Source organism: Ochlerotatus camptorhynchus, unplaced genomic scaffold (genome assembly GCF_037179485.1).
Source record: "Ochlerotatus camptorhynchus isolate MF236.1 unplaced genomic scaffold, CSIRO-AGI_Acam_v1.1 ptg000170l, whole genome shotgun sequence".
Taxonomy (NCBI): domain Eukaryota; kingdom Metazoa; phylum Arthropoda; class Insecta; order Diptera; family Culicidae; genus Ochlerotatus; species Ochlerotatus camptorhynchus.
Window position 1 is genome coordinate 3,240,073 of NW_027040660.1, and position 17,664 is coordinate 3,257,736.

General features: G+C 39.1%; 1 protein-coding gene across 1 annotated transcript in view; it reads left to right on the forward strand.

Moving 5' to 3' along the window:
* The window catches only part of Gprk2 (G protein-coupled receptor kinase 2), a 295,638-nt gene that overhangs the window by 132,110 nt on the left and 145,864 nt on the right, over positions 1–17,664 (forward strand). Inside the window, exon 4 of the mRNA XM_065222482.1 lies at positions 2,149–2,244. Coding sequence (XP_065078554.1) covers positions 2,149–2,244 — 96 coding nt within the window. The remainder of the gene's footprint in view (positions 1–2,148; positions 2,245–17,664) is intronic.

The window sequence follows — 17,664 nt, forward strand, 5'->3', positions numbered from 1 at the left end:
CACTATTGGTCACTTTTTTATTGTTTTAAACTCACTATTCGGTCACGTTTTTTCGTTATTGTAGTCAATACTATTGTATAAAATGCCCACCAGCCCTACATATTGTAGAGGAGTTCTACTGACAAAATTTTATCATTATCTCTATAGGGTTATTTTTGAACGCCTTTCACGAATCTCTAGGTCTACTTTCAGGAATTGACCTTGATTCCAGTAATTCTGGATATCCAGAGGACCGTTTTCTGGCTACCCGGTAGCAGAATCGATGTAGTGATGGCATATTTCCTGTATGCTCTTGCTTGTATGCAATTCAGAAAAAAAAAAATCGCGGATCTCTAGGTCAACATTTAAGAATTGAATTTTTTTTTTCATGGTGATTCCGGATATCCATTGGACCGTATTCCGGCCACCAAGTAGCAAAATCGATATGATGATGACAAATTTCTTCTATGCTCATAATTGTAAGCAAATCTAGAAAAATCTCCATGTCTACTTTGAAGAATTAACTAGTTTCCCGGTAACTCCGGATATCCACAGGACCGTTTTCGCGACGATTGGTTGGAGAATCGATATGGTGAAGGTTTATTGCCTCTATGCTCATGATTGTTTGAAATTTATAAAAAAAATCGCGGATCTCTACGTCTACTTTCCGGGATTGACCATTGTCCCGGTGAATCCGGATATCCAGAAGGGCGTTCAATAACCCCTGTGGGACCAAATCAATGTGGCACTGACATATGTCTTCTCAACTAACTCAACTCAACTTTTAAGAATTTACTATTTTCCCGGTGATTCCGGATATCCAGAGGACCGTATTCTGGCCAGCCGGTAGCAAAATTGAGACCTTAAATGTCGTATTTCCTCTATGATAATGATTGTATGTGATTTAGAAAAAATCGCGGATCTCTAGGTCTACTTTGGAATTGACTAATTTCCCGGTGATTTCGGATATCCAGAGGACCGTTTTCTGGCCACTTGGTTGCAGAATCGATATGATGATGGTATATTTCCTCTATGCTCATGATTGTATGCAATTTAGAAAAAAATCGCGGATCTCTAGGTCTTCTTTCCGGATTTGACCATTTTCCCGGTGAATCCGAATTTCCACAAAGCCACCTTTCACGGGTTTTATCGATCCGATTGATCACCCACAACTCCAATCGGTTCCTTTTCTGTTCCGTTTGAAAGTAGATAGTCATACATTTCATGTAGTGGCTCAATCTTAAGATTTGGTAACCAAATTGCCGAGAACCAGTCATGTCAACATGAATCGACACGTATTTTGTTCGGGACCTTTCCGGGTTTTTCCGTTCCGGCTGGCCAACCACAGGTCCAATTGGTTTTCTATCTATTCAAAATAAAATTAGATAGCCATATCTTTCGATTGGTGGCTGAATCATAACCATTGGTCATTGTATTGCTGAGAACCAGCCATGTCAACATGCATCGACACGCATTTTGCAGCTTTGGGGTTATGTCAGTTAACATGATTTACGAAATTTTCAACGAAGTTTTTAAGGTAAATTTGATTGTAAATTTTTTTCAGTGTGTATTTCTTTTTGTTTCTGAAAAGGAAATCTAGCTTCTTAAAGGTTTGTCTCAGACGTCATTTCGATTAGATGTACCGTATGATTTATGAAAAAATATCGAATACACCATTTTGAAAAAGTAGGCGAGAGTCTAAATGGCCGATTTCCAGTACAATTTGTGAAGTTTCATGTAATTCTTTTATTTTTTTCGCTAGGTATTTAGCGTGGACTAGCTCAGGTGCGGTTTTGGTTAATTCTTAGTCAACTATACTCAGATTTGAGTTTACTGATCTTGGTGTGCAGTTGCTTAAATTTAGCTCAATTACTGGAAATGGATTGAAACAGCATAATGACTTCATTTCCATCGTTTAATGAATCGTTTTCCCGGTACCAGCAGCAGCAGCAGCAGCGGTTCTTTGAATTAAAATTCATCATTTGCGTTTGTTGATTCAGCGTCGAAAGCCATTTTCGTGATATTACAGCTTTCAATAGACTTTCTAGAAGCTGCTGTAAGAGGGTTGGGGCTGTTTGTGTTAATTTTCACATTTTATGAGCTTTAAGATCCAAAGTTGAAGTCAGCATTTTGGTAACAATTTTTTGTCTTTTTTCCATTTCTTTCCAGGAGGGTCCGACAGCAATAAGGGAAAAAGCAAAAAATGGCGCAAAATCCTCCAGTTTCCACACATATCGCAATGTATAGATCTCAAGAGCAAAATAGGTAAGTGGATAACGATGAAAAAAAGAAAAGAAAAGAAAAGCTAAATGTCTAAGAAAGGAAAAAAGTTTAAAGCGAAGGCTAAACAGGAAAGCAATTTTCTTAGTGTTATTTTATAAGAGAAACTACGAGTCGCAGAGGATGTCAGTTTTACCGGAAGAATGTTCCTTCGTTTCGGTCTTTGCTGGGGATTTTTCCTTGTCCTGCGGGGCTGATGATAGCTTATTGCCAAGATTTGCTTTTTTTGCAGCGTAAACCAACCCCAAAAGCAGCTGAGGGCTTAGAAATGAGGTTCCATCTCTCGTAATGGGACGAACATTCTTTGCTTTGGACTTTTATTGGTTTTCTTCGGCGAAGAACCGTAGGGACTTGGTTTTATGTAGCTTTTGATAAACTAATTTCGGGTATGTTATTTGGGTTAGTGTTGGGATTACACTTCGACGGCTTACGTTTGGGGGTTTACCGATATTAACAACATCTCAGTGTTGTTAAAAATTCGATTTGCTAATCTTATTCAAATTGGAATTTCGCCTGCACCAAATCTAATGTTGAAATTCAGACGATTCTCAAACAAATTCTCAGGACGGTTGCTTACGAAATCGCAGCAGTTCAAACGAATTTCATTCCAACTGCGAGCCAACCCAATTTTAGATTCTAAGTTCTGCTCGTTTTCCACGTCTAAGTACATACGGTTAAAGCACCATATTTCCAGCCAGCATCCGTTTACATCTCGGAACCATTATCATCCCATCCACCTGGCAGCAGGTGGTGTGCGGAATATAGACACTAATGGCTCAAACCGTCACTCAAGACGAGCAGCCATTTCTCCACGTCTTCAGCACAAACATATGATGATGATGATGATGATGATGGTGCCATAAGCGACAGTACAGTGATGTCACAAGATGTGAACGCATTTTTCTTGATCAGCACTCAGTCGTGCCCGGTTCCGCTTTCTCCAGTTTGGCGTCGCCGATAGGGATGGTGGGTGTCTACGGTGTCGTTATATCCATTAATATAGATTAGAGTGTAGCACATAGAGTGGCAGCAGCGAGGCTACCTGTTCTTTGTTGATCATCGTCTTTCAAGACGTGAAGGCGGCGTATAACGTGAACCGTAAAGTTACGTTGTAATACGTGTGGGTTGACTCGATGCAGCAGCTGTTGCAATATAGTTCTTCATCACTTCAAAGGTTGAAACGTATTTTTCCTAGGAAGTCGTATTGAACTCAAGTTGGCAAAGCAAGCCTCCGATTGCCTCAATCAAACGCACACGTGGCGGCGAGGCTTTTCGGGGAATGTGACAATCAGTCGAAGCCCAGATTTTCCCCAAAGCTTAAATTCAAATCCTAAATCCCTCTCTTCCCGACCATTTACAAAGCCTACAAGGATAACCTTTCCTCGACGTATGTGGTGGCTGTCGTCTCGTTTCCTTCCGCTGTGAGGATTTCCACCGAAACGCACATTCTGTATTATGTTGCTTCTGCTGAGCCATTAAATTATTCATCTTGAACCATTTACAGTCATTTTTTCCCATCTTATCGGAACTTAATCCCATGCGGTTCTGTCGTCACCGCGCGCGCGCTTTCGGGGGAATGGAACGGAAATCATTATCCTTTCTGCGTAATTTGCGGGATAGAAATGACATCGAACCGTGGATTATTTCGCCAAGGGTTTGCTGGCCTGGCATGAGAAATGGAAATCGGAGGGCTGCTGGAAAATTTAATATGCATTGAAGAAGTCTCGGGTTCCACGGTCGTTTTATTTAAATTGGATTTCCATTTTGAATCGGGAGTTGCATTGGTATAGATTTAATGGGTTTCAGTTTTATGGGATTCTTATCCTCCGAAGATGAACTACGCCTTAAAAGGAACCATTATGGACCGAATTATGTTACATATACTGGGATCTTGGAATTTTTTGAAAGCATTACACCCTAAACACTTTTCGCTGTGCCATAATCTTGAATTTATCTTCTTCATACTCAATCGTGAATTGATGTGTCCGGTACTTGAAAACAAATCTGTGTAAGATTTAACTAGATAATTTATATAAATCCCTTCATAGAATAAGTTATAAATGTTCATACGGTTCATAAGATTTATCGCAAAGTGGCTTCATAGTTACTTTCAGGATTTCCCTAACAATCTTATGACAATTTTCGAATTTTCTCCAGACAATTCACGTATTTTCATTAACTCTCGCGAGTATCTGCTTACATGTTCTCTCTATTTTAAAATTCCATTAAAATGTATCTTTGAATTCTCTTGGTTCGTTCTTTAGAATTTAGAAACCTTAGAACTCTTTTAAAAAATCTCACGGTTCACCTTCGAATTTTCATGGAGTCGTAATCAGAATGATCTATGAATTCCCTGGACTTAACCTCAATCTGTTTTGACGTAGGATTACGTCTTTCGGCAACATATTGGGGGTGCAATTTCAAAAACCAAAGACGATCGCGTTACGAAAAGTCGTAAGATTTTGACCACTTATAACTCTGACAATAGCGAATGAATTTTATAGGTCATTGAAAATTTAAAATTACACAAGTGTCCACTGAAAGCGCATTCCCTAGCACAGATTTCAAAATCGAATTCTATCCAGTCTCGCCGAACGGTGCTTATTAAATCACCGCGTGTGGTGGTGTCTGGTCGGCCGTCAGTGCTTTCTGCGCGTGGCGTCGAACATTGTTCTCCAGTACACAACGGAAGGCTGCCCGCAAGCAGCGTGCTGCAGCCCACATGAGCGTCCATTCACCCAAGAAGGAGGAAGAAGCCGCACCGCTACTGATCGGATTCAGTAACTCTTAGTGAGTCACTGTGATCCATCTATACCAAGCACGTCACCCTCGTTCCAAAAAACTTACAGCTTGCCAGCCTCATTCGTGTTGAACACCTTTCTAGCTCAGCGTTAATCTACCATCACGACAAAACGGTTCTTTTCAGGACCACCATCAATTATTGTTGTTTAAGAGTTAAACGTTCGTTCGCCTTGCATCCCCAAAGATCTTCGATAATGTACCCAGCAACTAAAACGTTTGTGGTCAATTGCATAACAGTATTGAAGTTGAATATACAAATTCTCGCAATGACCGAATACCTCATGACTTTGTCAATGAACCAGAAACACTTCTTCGACGCCAATTTGATGGGAAAAAGCGGTTTCCCCAACACAGTCGCCGAATATTGACTCCGAACACGAAATTCTACGTCAAACCTACGGTAGTGTCTTGGATAAAACCTCTTACTTTTTTTAACTCGTTCGTCTATTTACTAGGCTCAGTCGTGTCTGAAACTTTCCGGAGCCAAAAATCAGTAATGTTTGAATTTACATTTTAAACAGCAATAGTTATAGGTTAGTATTGCGTACCAATTATTCGTGGCGGGCTTAAGCTTGATGATTGACCAAACCCCGGCTGGGCAGGGGCAAGTAGCACAGAAACAGGAGGATAATAAGACTGGGACACAATGGCTGAAAATTGTTTGGAAAGGAGGGGATGGTCACATCAAACCTAACATCAGACAAATAAAGGAATTCGTAGATCGTCTGTATGTAGGGAAGATCACGTGTTCCCATTACATCTCTTACTTCACGGAAGGGTTGTCTACCTCGGACCACTAGGGTATCCAACAGTCGTGCTCTGGAGGCGTCATTACCCGGACAATGCCAAACTGCGTGATCGACGTCATCATAATCGTTCTGCACCTACATATATTGCTGTCAACGAGGTTGATTATGTAGAGATGTGCGTCTAGCAAGTAGTGGTTGGAAGCCTCAATCTTCCCAAAGTATTCTCCTGAAATTCCATTGGTATTCACCTCAGAATTCCATGTACATTCTTCTTATAAATCGAATGAATATGTCCTTGAGATTCTCCATGGAATTTCCTTGGAATTCTCCTAGCTCTTCCTCTTGAAAATCTCTTGGAAAGCCCTTCTACTAAAGATTCCTTTTGTATTCTCCTTAGAATTTATTTGGAACCCTCCTAGATGATCCTTGAAATTCGCCTCTCAAGAATTCTCCTAGGAATTATCTTTAACATTATAATTCGCTTTGCTTGGAATTATTATCGGCATTCCATAGGAACTAAGGCCTCATAACTAAGTTTGATTCATGGATTGATAAATGAACATTTAACAGGTTCTACAGGTTTCTAGAAAAGAGTGAGACGGCATTGAAAGAGACCTCCTTGGCTTAGTTACAGGGCTATGCCGGGTTTTTCTGAGGCATAACATCTCTGATCACGCCTTCCTTCGAAAGGGAAGTTAAGCCGTTGGTCCCGGTTCATGAGTTGATGAGTCGATATGTAGGGTCCAGGTGTATGAGCTGTATCCCTGGCATCGGTATCATTGGCGCTCAGCACGGAAGACAAGATAAACGGAAAACAAATCAAGGAAAAAAAATAAAAAGAGATCACGCGATATTAACGATTGTCTTTATAAAATACAGCCTTCTCAAATGTTAATTACTCAGGATGAGACAAATACATAAACATTTTTCAGCCAGTATTTAAAAGGACACAACGATAACATAAGATATATATACTTTTTCAAATCATATAAAATCAATTTGACTTCATTCATCTTTTAAAATATGTTCGGGAATAATGTCTTTATAAAAAGAGATACAGACAATGTTTTTGCAAAGCATGTTAAAAGTTTTAAAAGTCTTTTGAAGGTGATTTTCAAAGGGCCACCCTAACGACATATCTAAATAACAGAAGTTTGCGATTTCCAGAGTTGGTTTGAAATGCTATCTAGCATGAAGCTTTAGTGTGATAATTTATTAGCTAGAGAATGGTCTTAGAAGAGGGTAGGTAGATAGTTCCGTTAGAGTACGGCAGAATGAAAATTGAATAGAAGTTGAAAATGAGCGAAATTCCATTAAGAGATGGCTTGGGTTTTAACTCACGATCTTCTGCTCGGTAAGCAAAAACGGTCGCTCTAAGGCCACCGTGCCTCTTACATCACAGCAAGCTACGACCGACGATCGTTCATTATCGGTTACAAGAAGCTATTACTATAAAATTAAATCATCCAAAGTAGTTAACAATGTGTTCTGAACCGATTCAGGCGTACGTCACATTTGTTTAAATATACTTATTACTTTTCTGAATCGTTCCTCCACATTTTGTTATTAACGGTTTTCTACAATAGAGGCCTGGATATATTAACATAGTAATTTAATGAGGCTTGGGCACGAATATACCCTTTCCGAAATTTCAAATTCAACATACGCATCTAATCGCAACAACCGAACAAATCCAGCTACAACAAAGCTACGAAAAAGCGCTTATGCCTTCATTAAATTCTAATTTTACGCGACATTCTTTGTTTAGATTTAGTCCTTACGTAAGATGGGAACAGAATCCATAAAACTATCACATTTTTTGGCTACCGTGCCCCTTACTTCACGCTTGCCAATTTTACCAGCGTACACATATGGCACTTTTTTTAAGCTATCTCGACCGAACTCTTAAGCTAAACACGACCCGCCGTGACTACCGCCAAGATCCACGCACATTAGATCCGGATCGGACGCGTTGCGGCAAAGTGACAGCTAAATCTATTGTCTAACTGTCAAATTTACGTCAATGCAACGCAAACGGATCTAATGTGGGTGGCCCTTCAGTCTTCAACCACGGCCCTCATGATCATGTTAAGGGCACACCTAACAACACAGCAAAAACTAATCGGTCAAGTGCCAAGCTTGCATGTCCGTTCGTGACACTTATTTTCTTAACGAATCATGCTTCATCTTGAAAAAAAAATCATAATGGATTATTCGTAGACACCTAACCGTAAAAACCCAAGGAATATGCTTCATGCGATCGAGGCTCTGACAAATGGGAACGATGAAAATAAATCTCGATTGCTCCCCCGAAGAAACGCATCCGCTCTCGGAAACAATGCATCCGATCTCCAATCCGGCGCAACCGGCATCTCGCTCACGCATGTCAACACCACCGTCATATAGGGAAAATTTTCCCCTACCTGATAGCGGCGCAGCACGCGCGGGCGAGCCTCCAGCCACACCAAACCGACCATCAAACGCACTGGCCACAAAAGCAGACACGCTCCCTCGAAAATGCAATCGAGAAATGTATAAGAACAATCTTCAATTCGAACGTACTCACCAAATCAATATATCCGGGAGCGCATTCCCGATGATTATTTTTCTCTAGTCATATTTAAACAACTCCTCCTCCAGCGATTTCAACCGCACAATAACTAAATATCACTTTTCTTTTTCAAGTCACTCTGTGCACAAAAGCAATGCACATCGCAAAAACCTAATAATAGATCAGCGCGGTCGAGTCAGACCGGCAACAAAAGAAAGCGAGAGCACACCAGGCACCTAAGCAACAGGGGGAAATAGCACAAACAATTCTAAATCAAATTATCGCGCCCGGGACACAAAACTATTCAAATGCCGCCGAAGTAGTTCTCTACCCTATTAATCAAAAAGATCAATTTTGATGATTTAATTAAACCACAGACATAGCTCTTAGTAGACAATACTTCAAACATATCGTCAAGCGTATTTTGCATGCACACTAGTATCCTCTATCATGCACATTCCCAAGCATTGGTTTGGAACCGGAGCATCCCTCGTTCATGCAATTTTTTCACTAGTTGCTTTTCCCTCGATCTGTCAACACACCAGCTGTGTTGAATAAAAACAAAACAGATGCAAGTTAGTGATGACGGTTTGATTGAATTTTGCAGAAATGCGGATCCGTAGGAGATATTCACAGAAGTTCAGGCTTTTTTTTAATGTATTTCTTTTGTTTGTTTAGTGCGATTTTTCTTTTGCTGGAAACAAGTTTTCAAACGTGGAAATGCATCACTAATGAGTGCCATTTCTACTACCGTGTACACAGCAAACAAATATAATATGTATGAATCAATGATATTCATGGCAGGGTGGCCAGCGAACCGGGAAAACCAGCAATACCGGGAAATATCCGGGAATTTGGAAAGTAGCCGGGAAAACCGAAAAAAAAACGCGGGAATTCGATGAGAGAACCGGGAAAAATAAATTAACCACAAAATAGGAAGAAATTTTCACACCAGAATTTCAGAATAAACCAATAAAACAGAGTGATTTTTTACCAAATGAATGTCTTTCTCTATTTGCTGCATAATTTTCTTCAGAGTTCGACCTTATTGTTTTTAGAATTGAAATCGCTATATTTCAAATTGATTTTTGCGATTCAATTTCAGATGTAAATTGCATGAACCTTAAAACAAAATATTGAAGATGCTGGGCTTAAGAAACAAATATTTGTAAAAACTGAAGCTGAACGATTCTTTTCCCGGGTTTTAATTTTATTCAAAATTCTCATGATATGAATTTCAGAATGAACTTGGAAAATTAGCGTTGAATTCTTTTTGGAATTTCCATGAAACCCTTTATAAGAAATTGTTGATGATGATGATGATGATGATGATCCCACCTCTTACCCCTACAAAGGTTTGAGCTGGACGATTTATCTTTAAGATAATTAAATGTAAACATTTTAACCATTTTAAAAAGCTTAGGCGTCCACTTGATGTTTGGAATCCGTCTTGAAATTCCTTTAAACCTATTCGAAGACTTTGATTTTAAAGAAAACCTTTTCAAAATTTTCTTTTCACTCTATTTGAACAGCATAAATCTTTCGAAATTTGGAATTATTTAGAAAGCCCTTGGAGTATTTTAAAGAATTTGTTTTTAATTATTAGCAATTTTTTTGCAATTAATTTTGTTGGAGCTCTTTGATGAATCTTTCACACTAGGGATGAAATTATCGCCAGAACACTCTAAGAACTCTGTGTCTTGTTGAATTCTCAACATAATTATCTTGGGATTCTTCAAAAATTACCTATTAATTTAATTTAGAGCTTGCAATCTTCTCCACAGAAATCCTTCCAAATTCTTCTAACAATTTCTAAGGACTTCATGTCAAAATTATTTCTGGAATTCTGCTCAAAATTTCTCCTTTAAAAACTTTGTGGGAATCCTCCTTAATAGTTGTTATAAATCAACTTTTTGAATACTTTTAAATTTTACTGAAAATTCCAGGGTTAGTCCGTAAGATTCTATCAATTGTTCGGTAATTTGTTTTACCCTTAAAATGCTTCCAAGTTTCAGAGCCATGATAATTATGACTGCGCGACTATTTAATAAATACGATGTATATTTTTTTCAAATCTGTGATCTGAGAAAATTTTTAAACTTTCACATTTTAACTATTTTTTCTCCAAATCTCGCAGCACGGAGTTTGTTATTTATCCCAAATTTTGATGAAAAGTACTATTTTCAGACTCTACACAAATTTCAAAGCCCCGGAATCTTGGGAATCTATCTTTCCAGTAAATAATCTTTCAGTAATTTAATTTTTTTAAGTATTGGTCTATTCCTATAAACTGCAAAAACCATGCTCCGTATACGTTGCGGAACTCGCAGCCATATTTTACGCAGTAGAGCGAATTGCCTCACTACCTTCTGATCATTATTTCATTTTTACGGATATTCTTAGCTCATTGGAGGCTATTCGTTCAATGAGGCCGATGAAGCAATCCTCGTATTTCCTGCCTGAAATACGATCTAAAATGAGTACTTTATCCAACTGCTCCTATACTATCACCTTAGCTTGGGTCCCATCTCATTGCTCAATTCCGGGTGATGGAAAAGCGGACTGGTTGGCTAAGGTGGGCGCTATGGAAGCGATATTTTTGAGCGACAAATCGCCTTCAACGAATTTTTCTCCATTGCTCGTCAGCAAGTCCTCATCAGTTGGCAACAAAAATGGAATGATGGTAATTTGGGAAGATGGTTACATTCTATTCTCCCACAGGTGTCGAACAAACCAGGGTTCAAAGGGTTGGACGTGAGCCGTGACTTTATACGCGTTATATCAAGGCTTATGTCCAATCACTGCTCGTTAGACTCACACTTCTATCGAGTTGGGCTCTCAGGCATCAATTTATATGCGTGTAGTAGTGGTTATCACGGTATCGAGCATGTTGTTTGATCATGTACCTTACACCGTGTTGCCAGATCTGAGTTATCTACATCCCTAGGGCCCGAGGAAAACAACCCGCGATACCCGTTAGAGATGGCTTGGTGAGCCGCGATCTCGACTATTTGAATATAATTTATGTGTTTTTAAAACGGATAGATCTGAGGATTTAGTAGTTAGTGTCATCTTGTGTTCTCCCAAGTTGTTAGCTCTCAATCGGTTTACTCCCATGTTTCTCTTTATCATCAGAGTGTCGCTTAGTTAGAGATCAAGAGCACATTGCTCTCCAAACCTTGTGTTTGCAATCTCTACCCTGCCATCCATTTGTTGAAATTTGTTACCCCTAACCTCGAGATAGCCGCGAGCAATCGCCCCCGCTTTACTAACGTTAGTTTTAAGTAATTTTGTAATTTAACAATGAATATCGGCTCCGCAAAGCTACAGCAAATGAGCCTGAAAAAAATAAACGCATTATAAAAAAAGAATCGGTCTATTGGTCGTGGGTATTAAATTTCATTTACCATGTCTAGTTTCACGTTGAGCGAGCTCAAACGTCAGTAGGTTTCACATATTTTTTTCGTGTTTAACTTTGTACATTAGCGCGAGTACTGAAAGGTTTATGTTTATGTTAGTATAGACAATGGAGTGGATACACATTTTCTTTATCCGATATCACTTTCAATTTTCTCTAATTCTCATTGTTGAAATTCTCTCTTGTATCAAGTTCATTTTTCTGAAACATTTTTTTTAATTAAATTTCTTATTCTTCACAATTCTGTCTTATAACCTATTCACCCAGATAGCATTTGGCCCAGTGACGTTAATCTCTGTCACTCAATAAATTGTAGGGTTTTTAAATCATAAGATGTATCTAACATAAAAAATGGTAGAATTCGATTCATCAAAGTATCTCGAAAGATCAATAAATTGTTTTGTATACATTAAGGTGATTCCTCGTAGAGTCCACGTAGGCTATAAATGCACTGCCACCTCGAATTTTCAATTACACAAATCTCGGAAATTTGAGTTCCATTTCACCTGAAATTGCTACTGCATGTGAGCATGCTGCAGCGCAGCAAACGTGGAGTATCAGTTTCATTGTAGTACGTGTCGTGGAAGCTGATATTTGTGCACTTTAAGTTTCGAAGTGGTAGCAAGAATAAGGATCTCACAGCGAACCACCTTAAGTGACTCATAAAGTTTAATTTTTCCTATAGATTTAGAAAACACTTTTAATTTTCCCACAAATAATCACTGAAAATTTACAGTTGGCCACGTTTTAAAAAATACGTACAATTTCGTTTTTTGTTGAACATCAACAACCGGAAAAATTTTAAGATTTGAACCGGGAAAAGCGGGAATTTCAAAATGAAAAGCCACTGGCCACCCTGTCATGGTGATGTATTGAACTTCAATAACAGGTAAGCGTTGATAGAATATTGCAGTAATCAAAACGATTTGTTCTCAAATTATGTGTACATCGTACAGCGTAATAATACGCAAGCGGGATGACCAATGTGCAGCAGTTTGGATGTAATATTTAACAAATTATTTTTTTTTTCTGTATTCGACAGATGTGGTATGTGTCTCCATTGGGATTTTCAAGACATCCACTAAATTTACCTAAAAAAGAACTGGCATCACTGATAAGCTCGAAATGTGGTAGCTTTCTTATCGCTTCAGTGGCGCCACCGTGACAAATGCGAGCACATTCCCAATTAAAACTTTATTTGCGATGAATGCGATTGTGAGTTTTATGTCAAATAATACCCTCAATTGATTAAAAAAGTGATTTTTTTTCAGAGGATTTAATTAATTTATAATTCGACTTAAGTAAATTTCCCGAAATTGGCGTGTTTTGCACTTCTTAAAATATTAAAAATTAAAACCAGTTTCCCAGGATTCGGAAATCGTGATTTTTTGATATTTTTCCCGTAATGGCTTCGACGGGTAGAAAACACTAGCTTCGTTTCACTCAAGGATCATTTGCTCATTTCAAGAGTGTTTATGCTAAGCTTCACCCCCAATACCCCCGAAAATTCCGTAAACAGTATTTGCTTCCTACAAACATTCGAAAAGTGTAATTCCGGACATTATTGAATAGTGATATATGGAACGCTTTAATCTTCCATTTGGTGTTTAGTTGATCGAAATTGATAGTGACTGAGAAACGGATCTATGAATCGTTACTATTACTCATAGGGTAGAGAACTACTTCGGCCTAATCGCCCATTTTGGGCCTATCGAGCAGAAAACTTCAAATAAATCCATGATTTCAGAGTTAACAAGTCAATTATGCGTTTGGTACGATACTTTAGTTAATAAGCTACCGAACGAAGTCAATGAGAACGCGTCATATGAACGTTTGCACCCATAACTTCCAAAAACAAAAGAAGCGCTCCGACCGAATCAATTTTTATCTTCATCCGAGAGGCTGAAGTGAATTCATTGTCGTTCCAATGCACAGTGGTCCAGAATGCAGATTTAGGTGGAATGATATGTTTTGAGCCTGAAATTGAAACTTTAGACTAAAAGTCTCTTCTACAAAGTTTTTCCTTATAGTTAGGCCCTCATTTTTATGACAATGATTTCTAGGGTGGTTCCTATTATCATTAAAATCAAAAATCTAACTTTTTTGTTTGAATAAATTAAGGTATACATTCTTCGGCAAAGTTATAGCTGAGCTTGTTTGTCAATATCTTTCGCCGATCAAGAGTTATTGACGTTTTTATACTGAAAATATGGAGGTATGTTATTTTTTAAACTCGTATAAAATCAATTTGAATTTATTCATATTTTTACTATATTTGGGTATATCTTTTTTATTAGAAGAGATACAGGCAACAAATTCAGCTATAAAACATTCGTCTTAAAGAGTTTAAAAATTCTCTAGAAGATAACTTTCATGAGAAATTTCAAATTAAGGTAAATACATTTGGAAGCCATCAGTAATAATAACATTCCGTTTGGTGCTAAACTGCGCTTGATTCAGAAAGACTAAATGCGGGTTGTGCTTAATATGCCGGAAATGGGGTAGTTAACCCTACATGCATAACCACTAACAATTTCTCAGTTCATTGAGCTGATGACAATAGTGGCAATAGCATACAATCAGTATTAAAACCCATATTATATGTTTTGCGTTAATACCAAATAAGTTCCGAAACGATGTTTGCGATTTGATTCCGATTTCTACCGAAATCGGAAACTCGCTCAGATTCCCTATAAAGCAATAATTATTATTCCAATCGATACAATGTATCCATGCCGGATTTCCACTGGCTTCGCACTGTTTAATATCGTTTCTGCCCATCCTGCACATCAACCAGTCATTCACCTGGAGAGTAATCCAACGGAACGCGCTGGGGATTCAATTCAGTTAAACCTCCGCATCCATAAATTGTATTTGATGGACTTTCTGTCAATTTGGCTTCATTGATGCCACAGACACCACGCCCTACCCTCCAAGCAACGCAACCGTACTGGGTTTGAATATCACCCCCATCGATTTTTCACGTCGCTCAACAGCTAGATAATGAATGCATTTGAATAAATTTGTCATTACATTTTATCCAGTTTACACAGACCGATAATCATCACCACCAGTATTACGATCATCATCATCATCATCATCATCATTACTCATACCGTCTGCGTCGCGTCGCGTCGCGTCACGTCACCGACCGCGATCGCCTTTCACCTTAATGAACCATTTCCAGCGCGGGCCAACCGACTGGCCGCAAAGAGCGATGTGAAGCGAAATTATTTATTTACACAATTAAAATTGTTATAAATTAGCGAAGATTTATTGATTCAAGTTACCGCCCCGCCTCCCAATTGGCACAGTCTGCCTTTCCACTGATTTTCACACTTTTATATCCCACCATCAACCAACGCAAACCCCCAACGGAAGAGTCAGCGGGCAAATGGGGGGAGGAAAGCGTTTTCATTACTGCACTATTTATTGCAGTGAGAGTGTACTCAAATATTTACCACCCTGTCAGTTTAGCTTTTTTTTTAGTATTCGTAAAACATTCGTCCCTATCTATATTTAAAATTCAATTAATCCTTGTTCAGAATTGAACAGCAAACAGTTTGTTTGCATTATGTTACTGATGACATATGGCCTGTGTAGTTTTTACTTTACAAGTAGCATCGAGTGCACTTTCTGCCCATGATTGCATTCCAATGCCAGGTTTAACTCAGTTTCCTATCCATATAGGGGGTTTATGGGCAGTTCACCTGAGTGCCAATTTGGACATGGCGAAATTGAAAACAAACATAGGTTGTAATCAATTTTAGCTCCGGGCAGGTTATATGGGTGCTGTTCCCGTCCGTACCTACATCAGTAATCACTTTTGTAGACATACATACATCATTAGGCTGGTCCAAATATATATTGTTTATCAATTTTGAATATAAGTGAAATGGCTCTAATGTTGGTCCATGGATCTAAGATTGGACCCATCGCTTGGACAACGCGTCATTGTGGCGGTACCAATGCATATTTTTGGTCGCTAATGAAAATTTGACCTACTACTGAATTCATGCATGGGCCCAAATAAGGGACATTAAGGCCAACATTACAGCCATTTCCCCTATGGAAGAATTTTGTTCGTATATTTCAAACTAGATAGAGGCTTTTTGGTTAAACCTTGCTCTCTTTTGAATCTTGCTCGGGAATTTTCATTGTTTACCGGTTATTGAGAGCCTTTACTTTTGATGAAGCAAATTCAGCCTATATGGAATTAACTGCTTATCGTCCATACCTCGACCTCGACGCACCACGCTTTCGGGAATGGAAACGGTGATTTTTTCTCAATACAACGTATTCTAAAAGCAAAAAATATCGTATTGTACCGAATTTTCGAAATAAATCTTCAGAATGCTTCCCGCAACCGATTTCAAGCCCATTAAGATCTTCGGATTCGATATTGACGACATTCTGAATAAGCAACCACACCGCTTATGATGGCGCTAAACTTTTCCCATCATCATAGATTGCATACTAATTTACATATAAACTCTCTCGAGCTTAATTCTCACCGCAGATGATAGCAGCGCTTCTACGGCTTCAGTCGCAGACAGCCGGCATAATAAATAAGCTCGTATTTTCCACAAGTTTTGTTGTTTGCCGTGCCGAAATTTATGTCCACCAATAAATCCTGTCGATTACGGATTCAACACTGAAAATCCTAAGACTGGTGGAATGTCTACGTGTTTGTATAGAAAGCTCGCGCGAGGGCATGTGTCAGAGGGAACCTCTCGCTCTAATGGGTACAACGTAAAATTGAATTGAAAAGAAGGGCAGCCTGTCAGTCAGAACATTCCCCTCCCCCGCAATGGAGAATTTGGCAATGATTGAAGAAATCTAATTTGCATAATGAAAGCGCAGCCGTCGTCGTTGTCGTCGGTTCCGCTACTGCTTTTTCTTTCGCTTTCAGTTCTGCAGTTTGCTCCAGGCTGTTCTGTTTTGCAATTTCAATCGCTGGGCATGATGCGGTGTGAACGGAGAAGAGCAGGAGCTTCTTTTAACCTTTTTAATGTGTTTTCTACGAGCAAGCAGACGCCGCTGTCGTTGTCATCCCCCCGGGGGGCTGGTTGGCTCCCAAATGACAAAAAGGCGATACTTTCACTGTGTTCGGGAGGAGGTCCGGACGAGGCAAGTCCTTCTTTATGCTGCGGGAAAAGTTCTTGTGACAGGTTTGAAAGAGCTTGCCGTTTGGGTGGGTTAATTCGATTTCGGTGCACTAATTTACCGGTACCTACTCAAGTGTAAAGTTAGGAAGTGCTACGTTGTGGCAGGCAGAGTACAAATTTGAACTCTCCGGAATGAAGTCACTCATACAATTTTACCCCCAGTATGCCGTTGCAAAACCATGTAATCTGAACGTGTCATGGGTTGTATTTCAGAATATATTTCAGGGTGGCCATTGAACCGGGCAAACCCAGAATTAATTGGCAATTCCGGTATCTCAAGTATTTATCTTTGAATTCTAAATCTATAGCCCCATAATCTTCGTGATCTTCGTGAACAGTTATCTAAGACTAGAATCTTGAAATTTGTTCTCAACTAAAGTTTCAGAATCTCCACAATTTATGTTGATGGGTCGGTCATCGCGGCTACCCTATGATGAACAGCCTTTTTAACAACCTTCCCAAGGAAATCTACATCTTCCTTTACGCCAACGATATCGTTATCCTGGTCATCCGCAAAACCGTCAAGGCACTTCGGAGAAAGATGGCAGCAGCAATAAGACCGGTATCACTATGGACGTCATCGGTCGGATTTCAACACTCGGCGGAAAAGTGCACGCTGGTACATATCCCGATTCGTACCTTCCTCAAAATTGACCTTTGCTCACTTTCTACTCTCTATATACAATTTTCACACTGCCGTACTACAACGGAACTATC